Source organism: Homarus americanus, unplaced genomic scaffold (genome assembly GCF_018991925.1).
Source record: "Homarus americanus isolate GMGI-L3 unplaced genomic scaffold, GMGI_Hamer_2.0 scaffold39722, whole genome shotgun sequence".
Taxonomy (NCBI): domain Eukaryota; kingdom Metazoa; phylum Arthropoda; class Malacostraca; order Decapoda; family Nephropidae; genus Homarus; species Homarus americanus.
Window position 1 is genome coordinate 170,342 of NW_024754262.1, and position 24,659 is coordinate 195,000.

The 24,659-nt window shown below is 45.4% G+C and overlaps 1 protein-coding gene across 2 annotated transcripts in view; it reads left to right on the forward strand.

Moving 5' to 3' along the window:
- Positions 1-16,972: 16,972 nt before the first annotated feature.
- LOC121855745 (BRCA1-associated RING domain protein 1-like) overlaps positions 16,973-24,659 on the forward strand; it is a 43,189-nt gene continuing 35,502 nt past the window's right edge. The window contains exons 1-3 of one of the 2 annotated variants that reach the window (XM_042350852.1): positions 16,973-17,071; positions 17,238-17,380; positions 23,301-23,504. In XM_042350852.1, the coding sequence (XP_042206786.1) occupies positions 17,298-17,380; positions 23,301-23,504 (287 nt within the window). In that variant the 5' untranslated portion in view covers positions 16,973-17,071; positions 17,238-17,297. Of the gene's footprint in view, positions 17,072-17,214; positions 17,381-23,300; positions 23,505-24,659 lie in introns of those variants that run through there. The other variant, XM_042350851.1, reaches the window with a different exon arrangement.

Consider the following 24,659-nt stretch of genomic DNA (forward strand, 5'->3'; position numbering starts at 1 on the left):
ACCACTGATCGGCTCGTTAGCCGCTTGGGCGATTGGTCACGTCTCTGTTACTCACTGTTGGCAAGTACTGGGCATGCACCGGCTCCTGAATGTACCTGAACCTGCTCCAGTGTTGGTCAAGTCTGGTCTGGCAAGTGGCAATGGTGAATGGCAAATAATATACAGTACCACTGTATCTACAGTACTTAAAAAAATGGAGTAAAGATAGAAAAAATATCTGCAAGGATCTTAACTCATATGTTCACTTTAATCTAAAACATCCAATCATGTGGGAGAGCAAATATAAAAGTATAAAAAAAGTGAACAATACAGTTCACTTACAACCCCAAAAAAAAATGAACTTCTTAGTATAATGTACTCTGGCCGTGACAACACAGCAGAGCCAATATACAAGGGAGGATGAGATTAACCTGTAGTGGACCCCATCCCCTACAAGTGACGACTGAGCTCCCGCACGCCTACCAGCCAATCAGCGTACAGCCAGCGATGCTGGTAGACCCAAGGTAGGTTATCTACATACCTTGGAATCCTCCCCTACAAACGCCGTTTGTCGCTGACTAGCCGACCCTCGAATTCCCCAGTGTATGCCTGTGGTCTAGGTCAGCAACCAGCGCCGCCTTACATGACTGAGGTCAACTATTAAGCCACGCCTACCTCTGCTATATAAGACCTCACCTCGTGGTGACCTATCTCTTTCTACCTACAGCCACCAGCATGCAACACCTCCTCCTCCGCTCCTGCTCCATCTGGCGACCCACAAGCTAGTCCTCCTCTCAGCACCCTCACCAACCAGCTCTCTCTACTCCACGCTGGTAGCCATGCTGCCTTCCCAGCAGCAAGTTGCATTGTACATCCAATACAATATGGTTACAGAGAGCACATTGTGAGTTTCCTTTCTCCATCCCGTCCTGAGTGTGAACCAATATCACATACCCCACATATGGTGGCCCCCGGAGATTCGCACTCACACAGGATGGAGGAGAAACCGATCACTCTCCCAGTCTTCAAGCTACTGTCTCTACACCGCAGGTTAGACACCCTAGAGCAGCTCTGCTACTCTAAACAGACAGCCGCTCCTCTTCCTGCCCCAAGCACCATGTCCTACCGACCCCAACACACCCATCCTGCCTCAGACGCCGCCCCCGGCCCAGCAGTACCCCCTGCCACTGTCCTGGACCCTGCTCCTGACGCGAACCCTCCTCCGCTCCTGCCTGGCAGCCCCTGCTCCCGACGCGGCCCATGCGCCTGAGGCGGCCCCACACACCCTTTTTTTTCCCCTCATGTACTCCCTGCTACTGTCCTGCACCCTGCTGCTGTCATGCACCCTGCTGCTGTCATAGACCCTCTTCCTGATGCAGCCCCTGCTCCTGACCCAGACCCACACACCCCAGCAGGCGCATCTGAGGATTCTGTACCTGCCGCGAGGGAAGCACAACATTCATCGCCTCCACAACCCTCCTTCTCCCACAGATCTCGTGTATCTAGACAGTCGTCTCCCGTAGCGGCCGGCTCATTCACGCCCTCGCCATTATGTCTCACATGTGGCATACAACCCTGCCGACAACAAGTCTCCTGCATCGCCTGTTCTGCCTCACATGTGGGATGCAACCCTGCAGACAACAAGTCTCTTACACCGCCTGGAGGGAAGGGGGAGTATTGTAGTGGATTCCTCCCGTACAAACGCTGTTTGTCGCTGACTAGCCGACCCTCGAATTCCCCAGCGTATGCCTCGTGGTCAAGATCAGCAACCAGCGCCGCCTTACATGACTGAGGTCAACTATTAAGCCACGCCTACCTCTGCTATATAAGACCTCACCTCGTGGTGACCTATCTCTTTCTACCTACAGCCACCAGCATGCAACACCTCCTCCTCCGCTCCTGCTCCATCTGGCGACCCACAAGCTAGTCCTCCTCTCAGCACCCTCACCAACCAGCTCTCTCTACTCCACGCTGGTAGCCATGCTGCCTTCCCAGCAGCAAGTTGCATTGTACATCCAATACAATATGGTTACAGAGAGCACATTGTGAGTTTCCTTTCTCCATCCCGTCCTGAGTGTGAACCAATATCACATACCCCACATATGGTGGCCCCCGGAGATTCGCACTCACACAGGATGGAGGAGAAACCGATCACTCTCCCAGTCTTCAAGCTACTGTCTCTACACCGCAGGTTAGACACCCTAGAGCAGCTCTGCTACTCTAAACAGACAGCCGCTCCTCTTCCTGCCCCAAGCACCATGTCCTACCGACCCCAACACACCCATCCTGCCTCAGACGCCGCCCCCGGCCCAGCAGTACCCCCTGCCACTGTCCTGGACCCTGCTCCTGACGCGAACCCTCCTCCGCTCCTGCCTGGCAGCCCCTGCTCCCGACGCGGCCCATGCGCCTGAGGCGGCCCCACACACCCTTTTTTTTCCCCTCATGTACTCCCTGCTACTGTTCTGCACCCTGCTGCTGTCATGCACCCTGCTGCTGTCATAGACCCTCTTCCTGATGCAGCCCCTGCTCCTGACCCAGACCCACACACCCCAGCAGGCGCATCTGAGGATTCTGTACCTGCCGCGAGGGAAGCACAACATTCATCGCCTCCACAACCCTCCTTCTCCCACAGATCTCGTGTATCTAGACAGTCGTCTCCCGTAGCGGCCGGCTCATTCACGCCCTCGCCATTATGTCTCACATGTGGCATACAACCCTGCCGACAACAAGTCTCCTGCATCGCCTGTTCTGCCTCACATGTGGGATGCAACCCTGCAGACAACAAGTCTCTTACACCGCCTGGAGGGAAGGGGGAGTATTGTAGTGGATTCCTCCCGTACAAACGCTGTTTGTCGCTGACTAGCCGACCCTCGAATTCCCCAGTGTATGCCTCGTGGTCAAGATCAGCAACCAGCGCCGCCTTACATGACTGAGGTCAACTATTAAGCCACGCCTACCTCCGCTATATCAGACCTCACCTCGTGGTGACCTATCTCTTTCTACCTACAGCCACCAGCAAGCAACACATCCTCCTCGGCTCCTGCCTGGCGGCTCCCGCTCCAGCCGGCGACCGTGGCTCCCCACAAGCTGGTCCTCCTCTGAGCACCCTCACTAACCAGGTCTCTCTACTCCATGCTTGTAACCATGCTGCCTTCCCAGCACCAAGCTGCATTGTACATCCAATACAATATGTATACAGAGAGCACATTGTGAGTTTCCTTTCTCCATCCCATCCTGAGTGTGAACCAATATGAATGAATGAATAAATGCTAGTGACAGGGGGAAAGGAGGTTCAGGGGAAGAATAAAGGGGGGATTGAAGTGAATTTAGGAGGAGATAATAGATGCAGTGGCTAAACACCGCTTGCGTGAGGGGGTAGGCAATGTGCCCTGAAGGTGTAACAATCACGATCAGGACGAGGCAGAGGGAGGGCGGGAGCAGGATCTGGCAAGCAAAGGGCCAACGCGGGTGCTCTGGTTGTCGTCTTAGCTAAGGCAGTGTTGGCAAAGCGGAGGAAGAACCGCCCCGCCACGGCGGCGGCGCGAGCCGAGAAGCGCAGGTGGACGGACGCACAGGCAACACACGATCAAAGTAACAGAGAAGGTGAAAAAATGGAAATGTAGCTAGTCATAGGGTTGTTTGGAGAAAGATGAAGGTAAAGTCTTTGAGCTATGTCAAAGAGGAACGGAGCGAGTTGGAGGAAGGGTTTTGAATCTTTGAGCTTGAAATGTCAAAGTATTCATAGTAAGGAAGGATGAGCGTATCGTAGGAGAGTTTTTAGTAATAGCAGGAGACAGATTTGACCTTTTTTGTCAAATTATGAACGGAGACGAGAATGAGATATAGGTTGATTGGTTTCAGTCTTGAGTTAGGTCGATTTTAGTGAGATTGGATGTCATAGAGGTTGGGTATGTTTGATTTGGTTCTGAGAGTTGTAGGTCTTTTAGTTATGTCAGAGTGAAATGGAGAGAGTTGGAAGAGTTTTGAATCTTTGAGCTTGAAATGTCAAAGTATTCGTAGTAAGGAAGGATGAGCGTATCGTAGGAGAGTTTTTAGTAATAGCAGGAGACAGATTTGAGCTTTGTCAAATTGTGAACGGAGATGAGTGTGAGATATAGGTTGTTTGGTTTCAGTCTTGAGTTAGGTCGATTTAGTTGACAGTGGCTGTCATAAAGGTTGGGTATGTTTGATTTGGTTCTGGAGAGTTGTAGTATTATGAGATGCTTTGACTAGCGGGGGGTGGGGGTTGTGTTTGGAGATTGGCTGTGGGGGGGGTTTGTGTTTGGGGATTGGCGGGGTGGCGGTTGTATGTTGATTTGAGCTGAATTAGAATTGCTTAAGGGGGGTTGTTGTGTGAGTGTGTATGTGTTTGTGTGTCAATATAGTAAGGGGAGAGGGGGAGGGTTAGGATAATTGTTAGTAAGGTCAGGTATGGTTCAGTTGTTGGAGAGGAGAGGAGAGGGGCTTTGGAGGTTGTTGGGTTAATTTATAGTATGATAGGATTTCTTAGGGGTGATATGATTTGTGTGGCTAATGAATAGTTGTATTGAGTCATATGTTTTTTTTTTTTTTAAATCGAAGGGGATTGTTAGAAAGGTCGGGTATATTAAGTTTTTGTTTTGGGAGGATTGTAGGTGTTGATTAGTGGTTGGATAAGTTGAGTTAGTATTTTTTTTTTTTTTTTAAGGAGGGATTGTGAGTAAGATTGGGTGGGTTAGGTTTTTCTTTTGGGAGGAATGTAGGTTAATTAGTAGTTGGCAGAGTTGGGTTATTATTGCTTTCTTTCTTTCCTTTGGCTTGTAAAGGACTTCTGCAATTTGCGTGGTGGGCTTTTCCAGGTATTGTGAGTTCCTGGTCCCATTCTTGAGGGAGAAGGTTTGTGTACAGGTACAATGCATCCCTCCCCGACCTTATTGGCTAAGGGAGGCGTTCATGTCATCTGTATGTTGGTACCATTCTTTGTTAGGTACACCTCTCCGACCTTATTGGCTAAGGGAGGTGCCCATGTCAACAGTGTTGGTAACTTCCTTGAGGGAGAGGGCTTGTGTACAGGTACTGTGCACCTCTCCCCGACCTTATTGGCTAAGGGAGACGTACAAGTCATCTGTGTTAGTATGGGATGGATAAGTTAGGTATTTGTTTTGGGAGGAGTGATAGGGTGTGGTTAGTTAATGGTAGAATGGTTATTTTTTATTTTGTGTGAGATTGCTAGTAAAGGCTGGGTATGTTAGGTTTTTATTTTGGGGGGATTGTTAGGGGTTTTTCTTTCTTTTTAGGGGAGTTTTAGTGCAGATCGAGTGGGTTAGTTTTTTTTTTTTTTATGTGGGAGTGGCCTTTGAGTGTGAGTTTTGGGGCGTGGGGTTTAGAGTGAGGGGGGGGGAGGATGGAGGTTGGGTAAGTCAGGTAAGGTTAGGTTAGGCTGATTGGGTTAGGTTGGGTTGGAATCGTTGGGAGTGGGTTGAAGAGAGGTTAGGTTAGGGTTAAGTTAGGTTAGGTTCGGTTGATTGGGTTAGGTTAGGTGGGAATCGTTGGGTGTGGGTTGAGGAACGGATAGGTTTTTAATTTCGGGGGAGTTGTTGGGTGTGGTTATAGGGAAGTTATTAATATAAGGGAGGTGGGAGGGGTGTGTTTGGTCTGTTTAGTATGGAGGGATTTCCGAAGTGCTTGATTTTGGTGTTTGTGTCTGTTGAGTTGAGGAGGAGGATGTCTGGGTTGTGTTCTTGTAGGAGGAGAGAGATGGCGTGTCTGTTTGAGTGATATGCTCTACAGTTGTATTGCATAATGGTGATCATGTTGTATAATTTGTTCTTGGTTACTTATATGAGATTGAAATTCTGGGGTGCAGGGATGAGGTCTAAATTGTCGAGTGACTGTGAGCGTGGTCTGAGTGTGGTGTATGCAGGTGAGGGATGGGCGGTTACGTGACTGTGTGTGGGGGAGTCGGGAGGATGAGTGGAGTGTGCTAGGTTCGTGTCGGGGTTGTTTCCTGTTTCCTTTGGGGTAGTGCCGAATAGATTTACTTTGATTATAGATTTAGTTGGATGTGTGTATTGTATAATTCTTTTGCTGTCAGGTGTGTAGGAAGAAAGGGGGGAGGTGTTCTTCCTCTTTGGTCTAGGGGTCTTGACCACTAGTTCTGTGGGGGGATGGGCTGCCATTTTATTCTTGGGAGTCTGAGGTGTTAGGGGAAGATTGGGTTTGGTTTGGATTTTTGTGGTCCGGGAGTTCATCGTAGTCGTGTGGGATAAGTCAGGTGTAGGCAAGGTCGAGGTGGAGGGGCCGGGAGGTTTTGGACTGATTACTCTGGGGGGTGAGGTAATAGTAGATTGGTGAGATAAGTCAAGTGTGGGCATGGCAGAAGTGGAGGGGCGGAGGGAGATTGCAGTGGTTTCTCTGGGGGGTGGGGGGGGCATGTTGGTCCGGTCGGAGATGGGGGCAGTGGGGAAGATGAGGTCGGGACCGGTTCTGAAGGAATCAGGAATGTGTATGGTAGGGAGGCCGTTCGCCTTCAAACCATCAATTGCCAGTTCAAGAAAAAGTGACCTATTTCCGTTGCTCAGGGTATGTGCCAAAAGTATGATGGTGGCGATTTTTGCGTCAATGTCGGAGGAGGGAGGGGGGGCGGTCAGGTTGTTGGTCCAGCAAGTGCGGGTGGGGAGGGTCGTGGGAGTAGGGAGAGTGGTGGGGAGGTGGAGGTGGTGCTGTGGGTGGTGCTGTGGGAGGTGAGGGTCGGCGGGGAGGGAGTGGTGTTGTACTGTTGTCCAGTCTGATTTTGCACTTGTTGCTGATGGCAGAGTGTGGGCCTTTACAGTTGCAGCATTTTTTACCGTGGCAGTGCAGTTTCGGTAGGAGTGGCCTTGATTGGCACACTTTGAGCAAGTTTGTGTGTTACTGCAACGGTTGGTGTTGTGTCCAAATTTGTAGCAATTAAAACATTGGTGTACTTGTATGAAGTGTTGGAACTCAATGTCTCGTGAGGGGATGATGTTGTTGCCGAATTTTATTCCGTTAGATTTTAATTTGATGGCGTCTGTTTGAGTAGCTGTGATGATTTTAAGCATGGGGAGAGATCCCATCCGGGCTGCTGATGACATTTGGTTGGTGTTGTGTGAGTTGAGTTCTTTCAGAAGGTTAGGGTTGTTAAGGATATGAGGGATGACTTTTCTGCATATGAGGGTGAATTTTGCGCGGTATTCGGGTGAGCTGAGGACCGTTAAGCCATTATCTTTTAATTTTTTGTTCATTGCTGGGGAGTGGAATTGGTCGGCGTCTTCGTCAGCCTGTACAAATATTTTGATAATGTCGTCATTGGTGAAGGAACGGATTTGGAAGATCAAAGTCAGCTGAAAAATGAGTAAGGCGAGGTCTGTGCAAGGTTGGATGGTACGGTCCACTTTAATTTTAATAGATGGCATGTTTAATGATTTCAAATTTGGAGATTTATGGAGATCTCCCCTAACAATGTCCCTGATTTCCTGCGCCCCTCACGTAGGGGAGGCCCTGCACTATCACAGAGGTCCCCAGGCGAATCGGCAGGCTGTGCTGACCCTCCACCCTAACACGCACTAGCGAGGTGTGGGGACAGAGGGCGTTTCCAGACGAATACTCCCCTGTACGTCAACTGACAGGGGAATAGGTCCTTTCACGGCACGGAAGAGAAAGGTTAGAGTGGTAGAAAAAGGTCTGAAAACTCACTGATGACTCTTTCTTCACACCAAGCCCCTCAGCAGCATTCGGGGTTCCTAAGGGAGGTCCGATACTGTAGGAGAGGCTCAATGTGTCGATCGAATCAACAGTTTTGTCAGTTATGAAGAATTGAAGTCAGGTGCGTGTGTATTCCAGGGTAAGTGGGAAGGTGGGAGAGGTCCCAGAACTAGCCAATCAGCTGTGTCTGTTTGTTCTCCGGCGTCCCCGTCGCTCTGCGTGTCTGCTCTCTATGGTGTGTCCTGGCTCCAAATGAAAAAAAATGAACCAATAGATAGATAAAATGCTAGTGACAGGGGGGAAGGAGGTTCAGGGGAAGAATAAAGTGAGGATTGAAGTGAATTTTAGGAGGAGAGAACAGATGCAGTGGCTAAACACCGCTTGCGTGAGGGATTATAAGGTGGAGGCAGCAGCAACTCGCCTGGACGCGGCCGGGAGGCGACAAGACACAGCCAGGCTGGCGTCAGGTCAAGCGTCAGGTGCGTGTTGGGTTGGGCAATGGATATTCAGTGCTTGGTCGGCTTGAATGTGTGTGTTGGTTTCTTGTGTGGGGGAGATGTCTTGGTCTTCTTAGCTTGATGTCGATATTCTTCTCACTCTCCTCCTCTTCTTGCTCTCTTGAAGTGTCCATTTGTTTGTGTTTGGGTCTTGTTGTTCGTCTTCCTCGTGTATTAAGTTCTCATATGTGTGGAAGAGGTCGGAGACGGTGAGGTTGACCACGTGGGCTTCAGCTCCACGGGCCACGTGGTGTTCTTGGTTCTGTGTGGTGGGCGTCTTCTCTTGAGTTTTCTTTACTTGGTTTTTCTTTTCTGCTGGTTTTTTCTTTTCTTGGGAGCGTACAACAAGGAGGGCCTCTTTGTAGCTCAGTTGAACCAATATCTCGTATCCCACAGACCTACTCTCCAGTGCGGACGCACACCTAGCAACGCTAGGACCAGAGTGCCAGGGATTCCTGGCCTCCTCCTCTGTGATTGGCTCTCACGCTACGCTCACCCGAAATCCTGATGTTTCTGAATTGTAAAAATACGGCCGTGGCTGGCCAGGGAGACCAAGCAAGATGCCACGGGTTCGATTCCCGGGCAGGCGGAAGTTGTTTGGACACTCTTCCTAGCCCCTTTAGTCCCTGTTCACCTAGCAGTAGTAAGTAGGTACCTGTTGTAAATCGAAAGGTTGCGAATTCGTATTCAGGGAAAATTGTTGGAGCTTCTAAACTTGGAACTGACGCAATCCGGAGGAGTGGCGACCCGAAGATCACACACCCAACACAGACAAAAACCAAATACATGTGCTATGCGCTAACCAAATAAACGCAGTCTTGTTGTGGGGTAGAGATGTTGGTTCACACTCAGGATGGGATGGAGAAAGGAAACTCACAATGTGCTCTCTGTATACATATTGTATTGGATGTACAATGCAGCTTGGTGCCGGGGGGTAGCAGAGTGAGTCCAAGCGTGATGTAGAGAGAGCTGGTTGGTGAGGGTGCTCAGAGGAGGACAAACTTGTGGGTCGCCGGCGGGAGCGAGGGCCGCCAGGCAGGAGGAGGAGGAGGAGGCGTTGCTTGCTGGTTGGTGTAGGTAGAAAAAAGAGAGTGGTCACCACGAAGTCAGGTCTTATATAGTGGAGGTAGGCGTGGCTTAATAGTTGACCTCCGTCATGTAAGGCGGCGCTGGTTGACCTAGACCACGAGGCATACACTGAGGAATTCGCGGGGTAGGTTACACAGCGACAAACAGCGTTTGTAGGGGAGGAATCCACTACAATACTCCCCCTTCTCTCCAGGCGGTGTAAGAGACTTCTTGTCTGCAGGGTTGCATCCCACATGTGAGGCAGAACGGGCGGTGCATGCCACATGTGAGACATAACGGCGAGGGCGTGGATGAGCCTGCCGCTAGGGGAGACAACTGTCTAGACACACGATATCTATGGGAGAAGAGAGGGAGAAAAATGGTGTGTGGGGGCGATGAATGTTGTGCTTCTGTAGCTGCAGGGGCAGCGTCCTCATGGTCACTGGCTTGGATGACTGGGTCAGGGGCGACGTCAGGAGGAGGGTCTATGATAGGAGCAGGTTCTACAACAGCAGCAGGGTCCACGACAGCAGCAGGGTGCAGGACAGTAGCAGGGAGTGCCTGAGGGAAAAAAAACGGTGTGTGGGGGCGATGAATGCTGTGCTTCCCTCTCGGCAGGTACAGAGTCCTCAGATGCGCCTGCTGGGGTCGGTAGGACGTGGTGCTTGGGGCAGGAAGAGGAGCTGGTGTCTGCTTAGAGAAGCAGTGCTGCTCTAGGGTGTCTAACCTGCGGTGTAGAGACAGTAGCTATTGAGCCGATGAGAGCTGCCTCTGTGTGGATAAGCCAGTCTTCCATGTTGCTTGAAGACTGGGAGAGTGACCGGTTTCTCCTCCATCCTGTGTGAGTGCGAATCTCCGGGGGTCACCATTTGTGGGGTACGTGATATTGGTTCACACTCAGGATGGGATGGAGAAAGGAAAATCACAATGAGCTCTCCGTATACATAATGTATTGGATGTACAATGCAGCTTGGTGCTGGGGGGTAGCAGCGTGAGTCCAAGCGTGATGTAGAGAGCTGGTTGGTGAGGGTGCTCAGAGGAGGACAAGCTTGTGGGTCGCCATGGTCGCCGGCGGGAGCGAGGGAGCGAGGGCCGCCATGCATGAGGAGGAGGAGGTGTTGCCTGCTGGTTGGTGTAGGTAAAAAGAGGTAGGTCACCACGAGGTCAGGTCTTATATAGCGGAGGTAGGCGTGGCTTAATAGTTGACCTCCGTCATGTAAGGCGGCGCTGGTTGACCTAGACCACGAAGCATACACTGAGGAATTCGCGGGGTAGGTTACACAGCGACAAACAGCGTTTGTAGGGGAGGAATCCACTACAATACTCCCCCTTCTCTCCAGGCGGTGTAAGAGACTTCTTGTCTGCAGGGTTGCATCCCACATGTGAGGCAGAACGGGCGGTGCATGCCACATGTGAGACATAACGGCGAGGGCGTGGATGAGCCTGCCGCTAGGGGAGACAACTGTCTAGACACACGATATCTATGGGAGAAGAGAGGGAGAAAAATGGTGTGTGGGGGCGATGAATGTTGTGCTTCTGTAGCTGCAGGGGCAGCGTCCTCATGGTCACTGGCTTGGATGACTGGGTCAGGGGCGACGTCAGGAGGAGGGTCTATGATAGGAGCAGGTTTTACAACAGCAGCAGGGTCCACGACAGCAGCAGGGTGCAGGACAGTAGCAGGGAGTGCCTGAGGGAAAAAAAACGGTGTGTGGGGGCGATGAATGCTGTGCTTCCCTCTCGGCAGGTACAGAGTCCTCAGATGCGCCTGCTGGGGTCGGTAGGACGTGGTGCTTGGGGCAGGAAGAGGAGCTGGTGTCTGCTTAGAGAAGCAGTGCTGCTCTAGGGTGTCTAACCTGCGGTGTAGAGACAGTAGCTGTAGAGCCGATGAGAGCTGCCTCTGTGTGGATAAGCCAGTCTTCCATGTTGCTTGAAGACTGGGAGAGTGACCGGTTTCTCCTCCATCCTGTGTGAGTGCGAATCTCCGGGGGCCACCATTTGTGGGGTACGTGATATTGGTTCACACTCAGGATGGGATGGAGAAAGGAAAATCACAATGAGCTCTCCGTATACATATTGTATTGGATGTACAATGCAGCTTGGTGCTGGGGGGTAGCAGCGTGAGTCCAAGCGTGATGTAGAGAGCTGGTTGGTGAGGGTGCTCAGAGGAGGACAAGCTTGTGGGTCGCCATGGTCGCCGGCGGGAGCGAGGGAGCGAGGGCCGCCATGCATGAGGAGGAGGAGGTGTTGCCTGCTGGTTGGTGTAGGTAAAAAGAGGTAGGTCACCACGAGGTCAGGTCTTATATAGCGGAGGTAGGCGTGGCTTAATAGTTGACCTCCGTCATGTAAGGCGGCGCTGGTTGACCTAGACCACGAAGCATACACTGGGGAATTCGCGGGGTCGGCTACTCAGCGACAAACAGCGTTTGTAGGGGAGGAATCCACTACAGTGTAAAGCCACGGCACTATCTCTCCCACTACAATTCCCTTCCTAACCTGCTGATCCTTTCTCTGCCATTTTCCCCGCTCTGCTTTTCGCTACCAATAACTTTGGAGCTTCTAAACTTGGAACCAGGGAGACCATTCTACTCTGACCTACTGGACCAGCAAGATCTCTCTCCAGCGCCTCACCACCCAGCTCCCTCAGAAAGCTCCTCGCCCTACAGGACCTCTGAGCAAGCTACTCCTCACCTAGTAACTCCTTAGCACTGCACTGTACAACAATCAATATATATATATATATATATATATATATATATATATATATATATATATATATATATATATATATATATATATATATATATATATGATAACCACAAGGAAAGAAGAAACACAGAAGTTCCCAAGCGCTCGTGTAATTCACATCTTCAGGTGTGTACAGAGTTTGTACTCACCCTGAATGTGATGGCGCAACTACAGTGATTTACTTGCATATATATATATATATATATATATATATATATATATATATATATATATATATATATATATATATATATATATAGAAAACGCATTGTGAGTTTCTATTCTACCTCATTCCTGAGTGGAGATATCTACATGTACGTACGTTTGTGAGCCCATACAAGGAGATAATAGACAACCAAAGAGAATTGACAACTGGCCACATACAGTACGATACAGAGGCTCAGGGCACTCTGATCTCCCGCCACTACCACCGGGCCCCTGGCCAAGGCCACTTAGAACCCTGGCCCTGGGCCCTGAGTCCTGACCCTGACAGGCTGACAGACGAGTGAGTGACAGTGTGGGGTTATGTGAGATGTTTCTCCTCCATCCTGTGTGAGTGTGAAACTCCGGGGGTCACCATTTGTGGGGCATGGGAATGGCTTGTGTCCACCTGGTGAAACGGTCGATGCAGATGAAGATGTAGGTGCTACCGTAGGATGATGGAAGAGGTCCCACGATGTTGAGGTGTACCACTATCAAACAGCACTTTACACGCCTCACCCTCCTGGCCCACCCCGCACCTAACGCCCAGACCACTCTCACAACAGACGAGCAAAAGTACGGCGCCCTGCTCTGTTCCTTGCCCACTGAAGTCGCCACACAAGTCTCACAGACTATCTCCAACCCTCCAGCGAACAACAAATTCGCCACCCTGCGGGATGCCTTAAAAACGCATTACCAACGGACCCGCTCCAGTCTCCTACAGAACCTATCTTCTATCTCCCTTGGAAACTCAACTCCGGGACTCATCTGGGAGGAGATGTGCAGGTTGAACTTGTAGGGGAGGTATCCACTACAGTCCCTACAAACTCCCGGCACACAGACAGACTTCCTGACTCTATCCTGCGCCAGCTTCACAGCTTCACGCACAAAAGCTACCCACACAAGTACGCAACATCCTGTCCGCAGTAGATTACTCTACGGCACCAGAACTATATGCAACCGCGGCAGACAGAATTTTCAACGAGTGCTCTGCTGCGCGCCTTGCCGCCACGGACAATCCCACGGTCACTCCGGGGTCACCATTTGTGGGGTATGAGATGTTTGGGTTCGCACTCAGGATGGAATGGAGAAAGTAAACTCACAATGTGCTCTCTGTATACATATTGTATTGGATGTACAGTGCAGCTTGGCGCTGGGAAGTGGCAGCGTGGTTACAAGCGTGATGTAGAGAGAGCTGGTTGGTGAGGATGCTCAGAGGAGGACCAGCTTGTGGGTCGCCATGCTCGCCGGCGGGAGCGAGGACCGCCAGGCAGGAGGAGGAGGAGGAGGAGGAGGTGTTGCTTGCTGGTTGGTGTAGGTAGAAAAAAGAGAGTGGTCACCACGAGGTCAGGTCTTATATAGCGGAGGTAGGCGTGGCTTAATAGTTGACCTCCGTCTTGCAAGGCGGCGCTGGTTGACCTAGACCACGAGGCATACACTGGGGAATTCGCGGGGTCGGCTACTCAGCGACAAACAGCGTTTGTAGGGGAGGTATCCACTACATGCTCTCTGTATACATATTGTCTTGGATGTACAGTGCAGCTTGGTGGCTGGTGCTGGGAGGAGGCAGCGTGGTTACAAGCGTGAGTAGGGAGAGCTGGTTGGTGAGGGTGCTCAGAGGAGGACCTGCTCACTAGCGTAGCTAGGAGGGCGGTCCGCCCCAGGCGGCACTTTTGGGTCTGCTCATCACCCATATCTGCAGCTACTGGAGACGTTAATCCATCCCTTTGTATCGGCGGCAAGTTAATCCTTGTCGTGTCTGACCTAACACCTGACCCACATCATCACGGCCACGTCATGAGCTACACCCTTGCTATGCGCCCCCCCCCGCCACACACACAACCTGTAACCTGTTGAGGATTAAGGAAACAACTTCAAACAAGTACGCCAGTGAGCTCATGTGGTGTGGGTCAGGTGTTAGGTCAGACACGACGAGGATTAACTTGCCGCCGATACAAAGGGAAGGATTAACGTCTCCAGTAGCTGCAAAACCATGCAGTCTCGGGTCATATCAGTTCATGTACAGCCGACCAATCCACCAGTTACAAGCAATTCACTTCAGTTCTGCACAAGTCTCCATCGTGACAAGACGAGGGGAGGCTAGACGACTTTTAAGTTCTCTTGTGTTTTCGATCCAGTTGTTTACTTCATAAGAACATAAGAAAGTGGGATACTGCAGGAGGCCGACTGGCCCATACAGGGCAGATCCCTTTCACACCCATCCCAGCACATCCATGTGCCTATCCAACTTCGTCTTGAAGCTCCCTAGCGTCCCCGATCCTACTATAGCACTCGGTAGCCTATTCCACATATCCACAACTCTATTACCAAACCAGTGCTTGCCTATATCCTTTCTGAATCGGAATTTATCTAATTTAAAGCCATTTGTTCTAGTTATTTCGTTATTACTGAGCTTCAGAACATCTTCCATTTTACCCTTGTTAATCCCACTTACCCACTTGTACACCTCTATCATATCTCCCCTAACTCTTCGCCTCTCTAATGAATGTAGCCTAAGCTTTTCAGTCTTTCTTCATATGGAAGGTTTCTAATATTATGGATCATTTTTGTCATTCTTCTTTGTACTCTCTCCAAAGAATCTATGTCCATTCTATAATAAGGACACCAGAACTGAACCGCATAATCCATGTGTGGCCTCACTAATGCTAGGTAAAGTTTCAAGATAACGTCAGCAGTTCTGTTACTCACAGACCTAGATATGAACCCAAGAATCCTGTTTGCCTTCGTTGGAAGACATAATACTATAAGGTAAGAAATATTAAAGTATTGGTTAACAAATATTGATGTGACTTTTGCTGCGGTACTGAGATTAAATATTAAGATTTTGTTTCACAGCATTGCGATTTTATACTAAGACACTATCCTCACTGGGGTACAGACAAAAGCCCCCCCCCCCGACAAAAGCCACCCACAAAAGCCCCCTACTTTGACCGGGGTGGCTTTTGTCTGACAACAGTAAGGGCTTTCAAAAGTTACGGACATAATTAAATAGTTGAGGGTAAAATATACTGTTCTTCTCTGTGGTTAATTATTGGTTAGGTTAGGGTTAGGTTAAGTTAGGTTAGGGTTAGGGTTGTCAGACAAAAGCCACCCAGATCAAAGTAGGGGGCTTTTGTCTGGGTGGCTTTCGTCGGGGGGGGGCTTATGTTTGGGTGGTTTTCGTCGGGGGGGGCTTATGTCAGACATCCATTTTCACTGTACTCTGAGTCTGTAATTTTAGATTAAGTTGCTACTTTTTACATTTCCATTGTATTACATTGATACTAGTGTCATTATACCGTGATTTTAGATCAAGCTGTTATTTTTACATTGCTGTGATTTTAATCATTTTAGATGATAATGACACTAGTGTGACAGTGTCATTATACCGTGAACATACAACAATACATACAACATACAACAATGTGATATAAAACTCAGGGCATTAGAAACATTTCTAGTTGAAAACAGGGACAAGCTAGTGAGTAATGGAGTTAACTATGCCAAAGAAATTTGCAATGATCTGGGGATAGTCATGGGGCGTCAGCGTCGACCCAAAAAGAAGAAACAAATGTTTGGTGAAGGATCACGAGATGCTGAATTGCCATACGACATTGAATTGAGGAGAGAAATGTTTTCTTCGCTGGACAGAGTGATCCAAGAAATAACTTTGAGATTTCAACAGCTTCATGAACTTGCTGAGAAATATGCCTTCCTTACCCCATTGAATCTTTTGGATGATAAATATGAGTGTCAAATAGATCACGATCACGACGACATTGATAAAGAGGAGTTCCTCGTTGAGAGAAAAAGACTTCAGCATTTTGTTGCTGTTGCTGCTATAACTATTAAAGACAGAATACAGACGTGGAAAGAAGGCCCCCTTGAACTTTTGCAGTTTATTCAAAAGTATAACCTTGGGAACTCGGTTCCAAATATAGTAATAATGCTGAGGATTTTCCTCACAATTGCTGTTAGTGTTGCTACCTGTGAGAGGAGTTTTTCGAAACTAAAACTGATCAAGAATTACTTAAGATCTACTATGAGCACCTTGCGGTTGAGAAATCTTGCCATACTGTCTATAGAGCGACAATTGACAGATGAAATAGTTTTTGACAATGTCATTGAAGAATTTGCCAACAAAAAAACAAGAAAAGTTACTTTGTAGAAAGTTGTAGTTTTCATTTCAGAAATAAAGATGGTCCTAATTTTTTACACTTTTTTACTTTTTTCCCTATCCTATATGTCGTTTTTGCTTTTTGTTTAACTGTTACTTATAAAGTTTAAGTATGTTTGGGGTGTATTTAAAGCATACTATATTTGAGTATGTGAAAGTAAAGTATATATACTGTATATATATATATAAGAGTGAGTCACAATATGTATTGTATATATATATACGCCACTGTATATATATATATATATATATATATATATATATATATATATATATATATATATATATATATATATATATATATATATATATATAAGAGTGAGTCACTGTGCAATATGTATTTTTTGTGGGGGCACGGAGGGGGGGCGGCAAACTCAAGGGCCGCCCCGGGAGGCACACACTCTAGCTACGCCACTGGACCTGCTTGTGGGTCGCCATGCTCGCCGGCGGGAGCGGTGGAGGAGGTGGTGTTACTTGAAGACTGGCTGTAGGTAGTAAAAGAGACCGGTCACCACGAGGTCAGGTCTTATATAGCGGAGGTAGGCGTGGCTTAATAGTTGACCTCCGTCATGTGAGGAGGCGCTGGTTGACCTAGACCACGAGGCATACACTGTGGAATTCGCGGGGTCGGCTACTCAGCGACAAACAGCGTTTGTAGGGGAGGAATCCACTACAACGGTGTCTACTCTACTGTCGGGGGGTTGTTACCAAGCTTATTTTTTATTATAAATGTTGACTTGCTTGTAGAATATATATGTTGGTAATATCTAAAAAAAATCATTTTTTCTAATCCTTATTCTCTCCAACCATAAAGAACCAAATATCTCATTTTATTTTTTTATTTGGAATTTTGCCGCGGGAAGCAGCACACTCACACCAGGCGGTCGCTAGAGGACGGACACTCTGTAAACAAGCAAACTGCAGGGATGGACGTGTTGAAGCTATTTTCCTGGGAACATTCCTTGGAAGCAATTGAGCAGCTTGAAACCCTTTTACAATGTAACATCTGGTGAGTCCAGCATTGTTCTGATTTACATTTGCGTGTATTGTCATAATTAAGATGGCTATTTATGCTGGAAACTGCCATCAGTACCGTATGTTTTGTCATGATTAGCATGACTAGGTGACTTAATTAGAATTATACGACATTATTTAGGACTGGCAGTTGATTGAAAATGTCCAAATGAGTGCCACCAGACTGGTACCTGCACTTCGGCACCTCAGCCACCCTGAGAGATTAGAGTGCCTGCAATTGCTGAGCTTATGCTGCAGACGGACAAGGGGGACCTGATTGAGGTGTATAAACATCTCAAAGGGCACTACTCAGTCGAGTGTCCATACCAAGAGCTGGCGGTAAATTTTTGCTTGAGGACATGAGTCCCTAGGGGTTGACCAATATGTTTTTCCAGTGTATTTTGGTGTGTTTTAAACGAATCTGACCTTCATTTTTGGAGGAAATTCATCGCCCCACCCCCTCCCCCAACAATAATGGGAGAGAACCTGGGAAATCTGGGTTTTTGGGTGGGGGAGAAAACGAAAACGAGTCCTATGACCTAACAAAACCTAACCTGACCCAACCCCTAGCCAGGGTCTCTGCCCCTGGATCCCTGGTAGGCCTAGTTTAAACTTACCTAAATGTTTCAGTAGTTAAAAACTTTGGGGTGTGCCATGTCCAAAAGTACAATACCTTTGTTAGAAGTGGAAGGACCAGGGTTACAAGATACATAAGACTTGGATAAAATGATCGTCTTTCTCGTAAAACTCGGCAATAAACTTAAAATAATCGTAGGAGCACAAACGACAACTAACCTCCACCACGGCCATTGTGAAACTGACCAATGAAATTAAAATCATACCCAGGTTGCTTCCTTTGAAAATATCAAATGTGATTGGTCGAAAAAAATTTCACGTGAAGATATCGATACCTCATTGGTGACGACTGGATGACGTCAGTCAACATTGCGCATGCGTGATGCGCCGATAACCTCATCTCACCGACTACTTAAAATCAATTAAATTCAATTGTGTCGCTATTATCCATTTCCACCATGTATACATGCGGTTCAAAATGCTGAAAATAGCGAGATCTAAATGTTTCGGGAGTTTATAACTTTTGGGGGCGCATGTCCTAAAGTAAAATAATACCGAGCTAGCAGACGCTCGTCCCACAAGGGGTCACAGCTCAAGGTTGAAGAAGCTGCAAGTCCAGAAAACTGGGAGGGCTAACTCTTTTGGAGTGAGAGTTGTGAACTCTTGGAACAATCTGCCAGAGAGTGTTGTGACAGCACTGAGTGTGAGCTCTTTCTGGACTTGTGGCTTCTTGAAGCTTGAGTTGTTACCCCTTGTGGGGCGGGCATCCGCCAGCTCCAGGTATGGACACTCGACTGGGTAGTGCCCTTTTGAGATGTTCGATTTAGACCTTCATAGCTATCGGAAATCACATAGTTTGGATATCTAAATATTGTACAGGGATGACTGAAACTAAAATTTTACCAGTCTGCGGCTAGGAAGTTAGGTAAGGTTATGTAGGTTTCTTTGATTGGTTAGGTCAGGTTCTATTAGGTAATTATTATTCCTTTGTGACAGAACTGTATAGAATGAAAGTTACTCAAAATATTGAGATATATCTATTGGATATGTTAAAAGCTTAAAAAAGCTGAGAGTCCCACTTGTAAAAAATTTCTGAGAATTGTTATAAAATCGGGTAAAAAGTGTTCAAAACACACCAAAACCATCGTAAAATCATAGTTTTGAATCTAACCTATCCAGGGGGCTCCACAGTAGTTTGATGTTCTGGGTGTGTACCTCCACATACGAACATACTGTACATAAAGAAATGTTAAATATCTCTTATACATAATTTGCGCAACAAATACCATTGAAGAAAGGTGTCTGAAGCTGCGGTTACACGAGTACTAAAAGTTGAGCAGCATTTGGTAACATTTCAGTTCGAAATATTGTGGAGCAGTTTGAAGCAACACGACCACTCTGTTTACACGAGCCAGTGAGTTAATAATTGTCGTCAGGGGAACCTGTGAAGGTTGTGGTCTTCAAAATGGATCTTGGAATTGTGATATGATCAGTGTTCACAGAGTTTTAATCCCATTACTATACGTCCCCATTGTTGTTCAATGTCGACAAGGATGTGAACTACAGCTGCTTCTTGACTTAGGATGGGGTTAGGGACCCAAATCCAGGTCGTAAGTCGAAAATGATTAAATAATACATAGACAATCTATAGTGGGTGTCTCTTCTTCTCAGCACCACAAAATCTCACTTTTAAGCTTGCCAGCCATTTAAAGTAAATTACAAACGAAAATTTGTCAGTACACAGCGCAATCACTGACGTCGGGACTCGAAAATACGTAATTTGACAAAATTTTGGTACGACTGAGGCAGTCGTAAGTCGAGGAGTAGCTGTATTATACACTGGTGAAAATGGTGATAATAAACTTTCTTACAAGGCTGCACACATCACAAATCCTGATTATAAGGGAGCCAAGTTGCCACTGTTCAGTATAACTGGTGACTGCTTCTGTATTCAGATCATGGAACCAAGTTGCCACTGCCCATCGCTCTCTCTCCAACTGCACATACTTATATGAATTCTTTAAAGCTTTCAACTGTAAAAGTTGAATACTTTTTCCATGCATTAAGATGAACTTAAACTTAGTTTTTGCCTTTAAACATGTAGTATGAGTCTGGATGACTGATCAAAGCTTGTGGTTTTAAAATTTAACCTTTGCACGGTGTTTTTTTTTTTAAATGAAAAAGAGTATAAATGATTGGTAAATCATCCTCAGTGTAATGTTTATGAGTAATAGCATATTAAGAGGCTATAAAAAAAAGGGCTAAAAATAATTAAAACTTATTAGAATCAACATAATAGCATTAAATCCCCAAAGAATTGTTTGTTAGTTTTTTGTAAAAAACAAACAAAAAAAACACTAGTTTTTGCCAACCCTGAAAGTATTATACAGATATCAAATTGCATTCAACAGATCTTTAATGAGCATGTACATTTATTGAGATTTTGAACAAAATCGGTGAGATCAAGATTATGGCCTAAACGGTAAGCCTGGAACCCTTATAGGATTTTAGACCGAAAACACTTTTTCTCTCAGAATTGAAATTTAATGTGTCTAACTATATAAGTACTGTACATCCAGAATAATACATAAACACCAAAAGGTGACCTTGAAAAACCATAGACGGCGAGTAAATAGCGTTACAAAAGTAATTTATATGCGATTTAAAATTTATGGTCGCAACATAATTGACATTTTAAATATGTATTCTGTATGTACATTATTTAATTATTTCAAAGCTCATCAGTTAACCCTTAGGCCCCGGGTGACGTTCCAGAACGTCCACCTATTTTCCCGCCATTATTTAATTTTTTTATTTAATTTTTTTTATTTATGTTTTATTTATTATTTTTATTTTTTTGGAAAAGTAGATTTTTTTTCACGATTTAACCCCGCGAGGGGGTGGCACTGCCAGCAGCACCCTAACCCGGGGCTTAAGGGTTAACACTAATTACAGTACAGTAGTCCTTGGTTTACGAACACAATTCGTTCCACAGAGTTGTTCGTTAACCGAAAATTTCGTTAATCGAATCCATTGTTTCAATGGGATATTGGGTAATTGGTTCCGGCTCACATAAAAGTACATACAATGTAAAAAAAAAATGCATTAAAGTACACTTACTTTGAAGTGTGTATGTAGAAGGTTCCTGGTTGATGATGATGATGGGAATTAGAAGTGGGGGTGGAGGAGAGAGAAGGAAGTGGGATGGAGGAGAAATCACCTTTTAGGGGACCCATGCTTGATGCAGTAATTTCACCAATAAAATTTTACGTTCACTAGGTGTAATTCAAGATTATTTTATTTAAATCAACACTACACTGCACTATATATTATCAATATGTTAACTAAATTTCAGAATGACCTATAATTTTAATATAAAAATGCAAAAATATTCAAGACACCAGCAAAATCGATGTCACTCCACTGTAAACAAAGCCAAACTGACGCCTGGTGGGTAAGTCAAGTGGCTGATGGGCGCACAAAAAACTAGTTCCCTGTACTGCATATACTGTATTATCAATATGTTAACTAAATTTTAAAATGACTAATAATTTTAATATAAAACATGCAAAAATATTAAAGAGCACAACTTTCTTGATATTTACTCCACTGGAAACGAATGTAAACAGATCCTTATGGGAGGTAATTCGTTAACCAAAATTTCGTAAATCGAACCGTTCGTTAACCGAGGGACCACTGTACTAAAAAATTTTAATTCTCAACCCAGATCCTTAACCAGCATGTAAAATAGTACCTTTGTATGAATTTTGAACAATATCCACTTTTTTACTTCATACGCCGAAAAGATGGGTAATTGGTCAGTTACCATTTTCAGGATAAAACACCTTTCTGGAAACTGAAAACTTATGTGTTTAAAGGGTAAAAATTGTCTATATTGTTGAAAAAATGTACAGTATACAGTCCTGTCACATTAATGCATATAGTCAAAATTACCCTTGGAAATCCCTTAAATCACCCATAAAGTACCGGGTACATGGTTATATAATATAAAACTATAAAATAAGAAAAACATGAAGAGCATTGGTGTGTGTGGGGAGACAGTGAACAGTTCATTCTACATACAGTATTTATTGCTATGCCTTTACCGGAAAACACCAGTATAGTAAGCTTTGTCAGATCAAACTAAGCCAGTAGAAAAATATACATCTCTAAGGTTATTGTTTGTAAATGTGAGATTGTATTATCGCCTCAGGGACTAACTTAGATACTGCACATGATATTACTGTCTATATGTGTCATCAGTTCTCTGTCATGGAAGCTTTGGTCTTGGCGGGAGGTGTAATGATTGTTTATCAGACCACAGTTTACAGCCCAGAGAATTACAAAACATAACATTAAGTATAGGCCCACGTGGTAACCCACATACCAAGTCCACACACCCTACGGTCCCAAGAGACCTGACCCTGGCCACTAAGTACTTGAGTTATCCCTGTGATATGACCACCATGTTAAAGAAACCACACCTTGCCAAGACACACCCGGGCATGACCACGCACCTGGGCAAACACAGCTATATTACTAAAATAGGTTTTTCTTATGTATTTTTTCCCGTTATAAATGAATAACCACCTCCTCATCACCTCAAGGTTCAACTGACTGATGATAAGTTAATAATTCATAAGTACAGTACTTTATTATTAGTAAGTACTAGTATATGCTTCTATTTTTCATCAACATTCATCCGAGTACAGTATTATAGAACAGTGATAATGTACTGTTTATTAATCAACTGGCATAACCTTGCTAATTTTTAGATCAATAGCTAAGATCACATGTAACTGTATACATTTGGTGACATGTTCTGGTGATGATATAAGTGTAGGTTATGTAATTAAAGTTTTAATCGTATGTACCATACAGTACTTCATACTGTACTTTGTAAGACACGTTTTTATTTCTGAAAATAAGTTGCATTAAGCAATTTTGTCTCATAAATGTTGTCTTGGTTATTTTTGTACTGATCAAAGTTATTTCATCCTCATATATAAGTAGATGCTACAGCCTACATTGGTAAAATTTTTGGTTCTATTTTTCTCAGTTTATAGCATAAGAAATCTAAATCATTTGTTTACCTCTCCCAAAAAAATGGATTTCTCATCTTGCTGGAAAATGCATCTCGGAGAGTAATTAAAAAAATTCCTGGGGCATGCTCCCACACTCCCTCAGCCAACCACACCTATGATGCAAGCCCTGTGCCACTGAAAATCCCCCTGCCCTCATTTGTATCTGCCCTTGGTTATTAGTATTGTTATTTCAGTACAGTAATTAACTTCTTTGTAATTTTTATTTTAACTTGATACTGTACATTTATTTTACAGTAAAGAAATGGCTGCAGACCCTCAGTGTTTGGGACGATGTGATCACTTCTTTTGTTCTGGGTGTATCAGAAATGTAGAAAATATCTGCCCAATTTGTAAGATCCCAGCACCCCCCTGTGAGATAAAGCCAGATCGTATCATCTCTGGGCTGATTTCTTCTTCCAAGGACCTGAGGAACCTCATTGATGGTGGGCAGATTGAAGGGTAAGTTAAAAAAAAAAAATGCCATTTTAAAGCTACTTTCCTGATAGGAAGAACTGTTCCATATACTGTATTTAGGTGAGTAAATGCGGGCCATTGTTATTGTTGTGGAGTGGCACGGCATGGACCATGTGGTCCCGCCAGCCCAGTCCACATCACAACATTACTCAGTGCAGACATATAAATAACACACATTGTGAGAACAATGCCCAAGCAAGTATATTCAAGTAAGGTCCCAATGAGCAGAAAGTGCCTTACCAAGAAGGATAAACTTGAAGTGCTTGCCATGGTTGATAATAAACACACTGCTTCTGAGATAATGCAGAAATTTTGAAATCTGAATACAGGTGCTCCTCTACTTCAGAACGTTCAACTTACAAACTTTCAGAGATACAAACATCATCACTGAGGGGGGTTACCTGCCAGAACAGGTGTTTAATGTGAATAAGACTGGATTATTTTGAAGAAAATTCCAGAGAGAACAAACATTACCTAAGGGGAGAAGAGTGAGCCAGGTTTTAAGGCTGGATTAAAGGGCATATCTGTACTAAATATCCATAATCTTTTCATTTTTTACAATATGTTTGGTATCTACAAGAGTAAAGTTGGACTTACAAACAATTGGACTTACAAACAAGCCTCAGGAACGTAACTCGTTCCTAAGTAGAGGAGCACCTGTACAGTAAAAATTGAAATTATATCTCCACACAATTGGTTCATACAGAATACAAAAAATACCAATTATCATAAGGTCAGAATGCAAAAAATACCAATTATTGTAAGGTCAGAATGCAAAAAATACCAATTATCATAAGGTCAGAATGCAAAAAATACCAATTATCATAAGGTCAGAAACATAAGTGATTAAATATTTATTACGTGTGTAGCAGGTAGCACAAGAGATTGAGGGAGGGAGGAATGTAGTGGTGTTCCCTCACATCTCTGCTGTCTCGTGCTAGTGCTAGCGGTAAATGGTGTTAATTTTTTAACATTGAAAACTGATCAAGTGTGTATGGATCCATCGTATAACGGTCATTGCCTGTATACTGTACACATTCACATCATCCACTTTATCTCACACTGCATATACATACGTATATTAGGACTCAAGAACCTTCAAAATTCTTTTTTGTTACTTTGGAAGCTTCTAGAATCTAG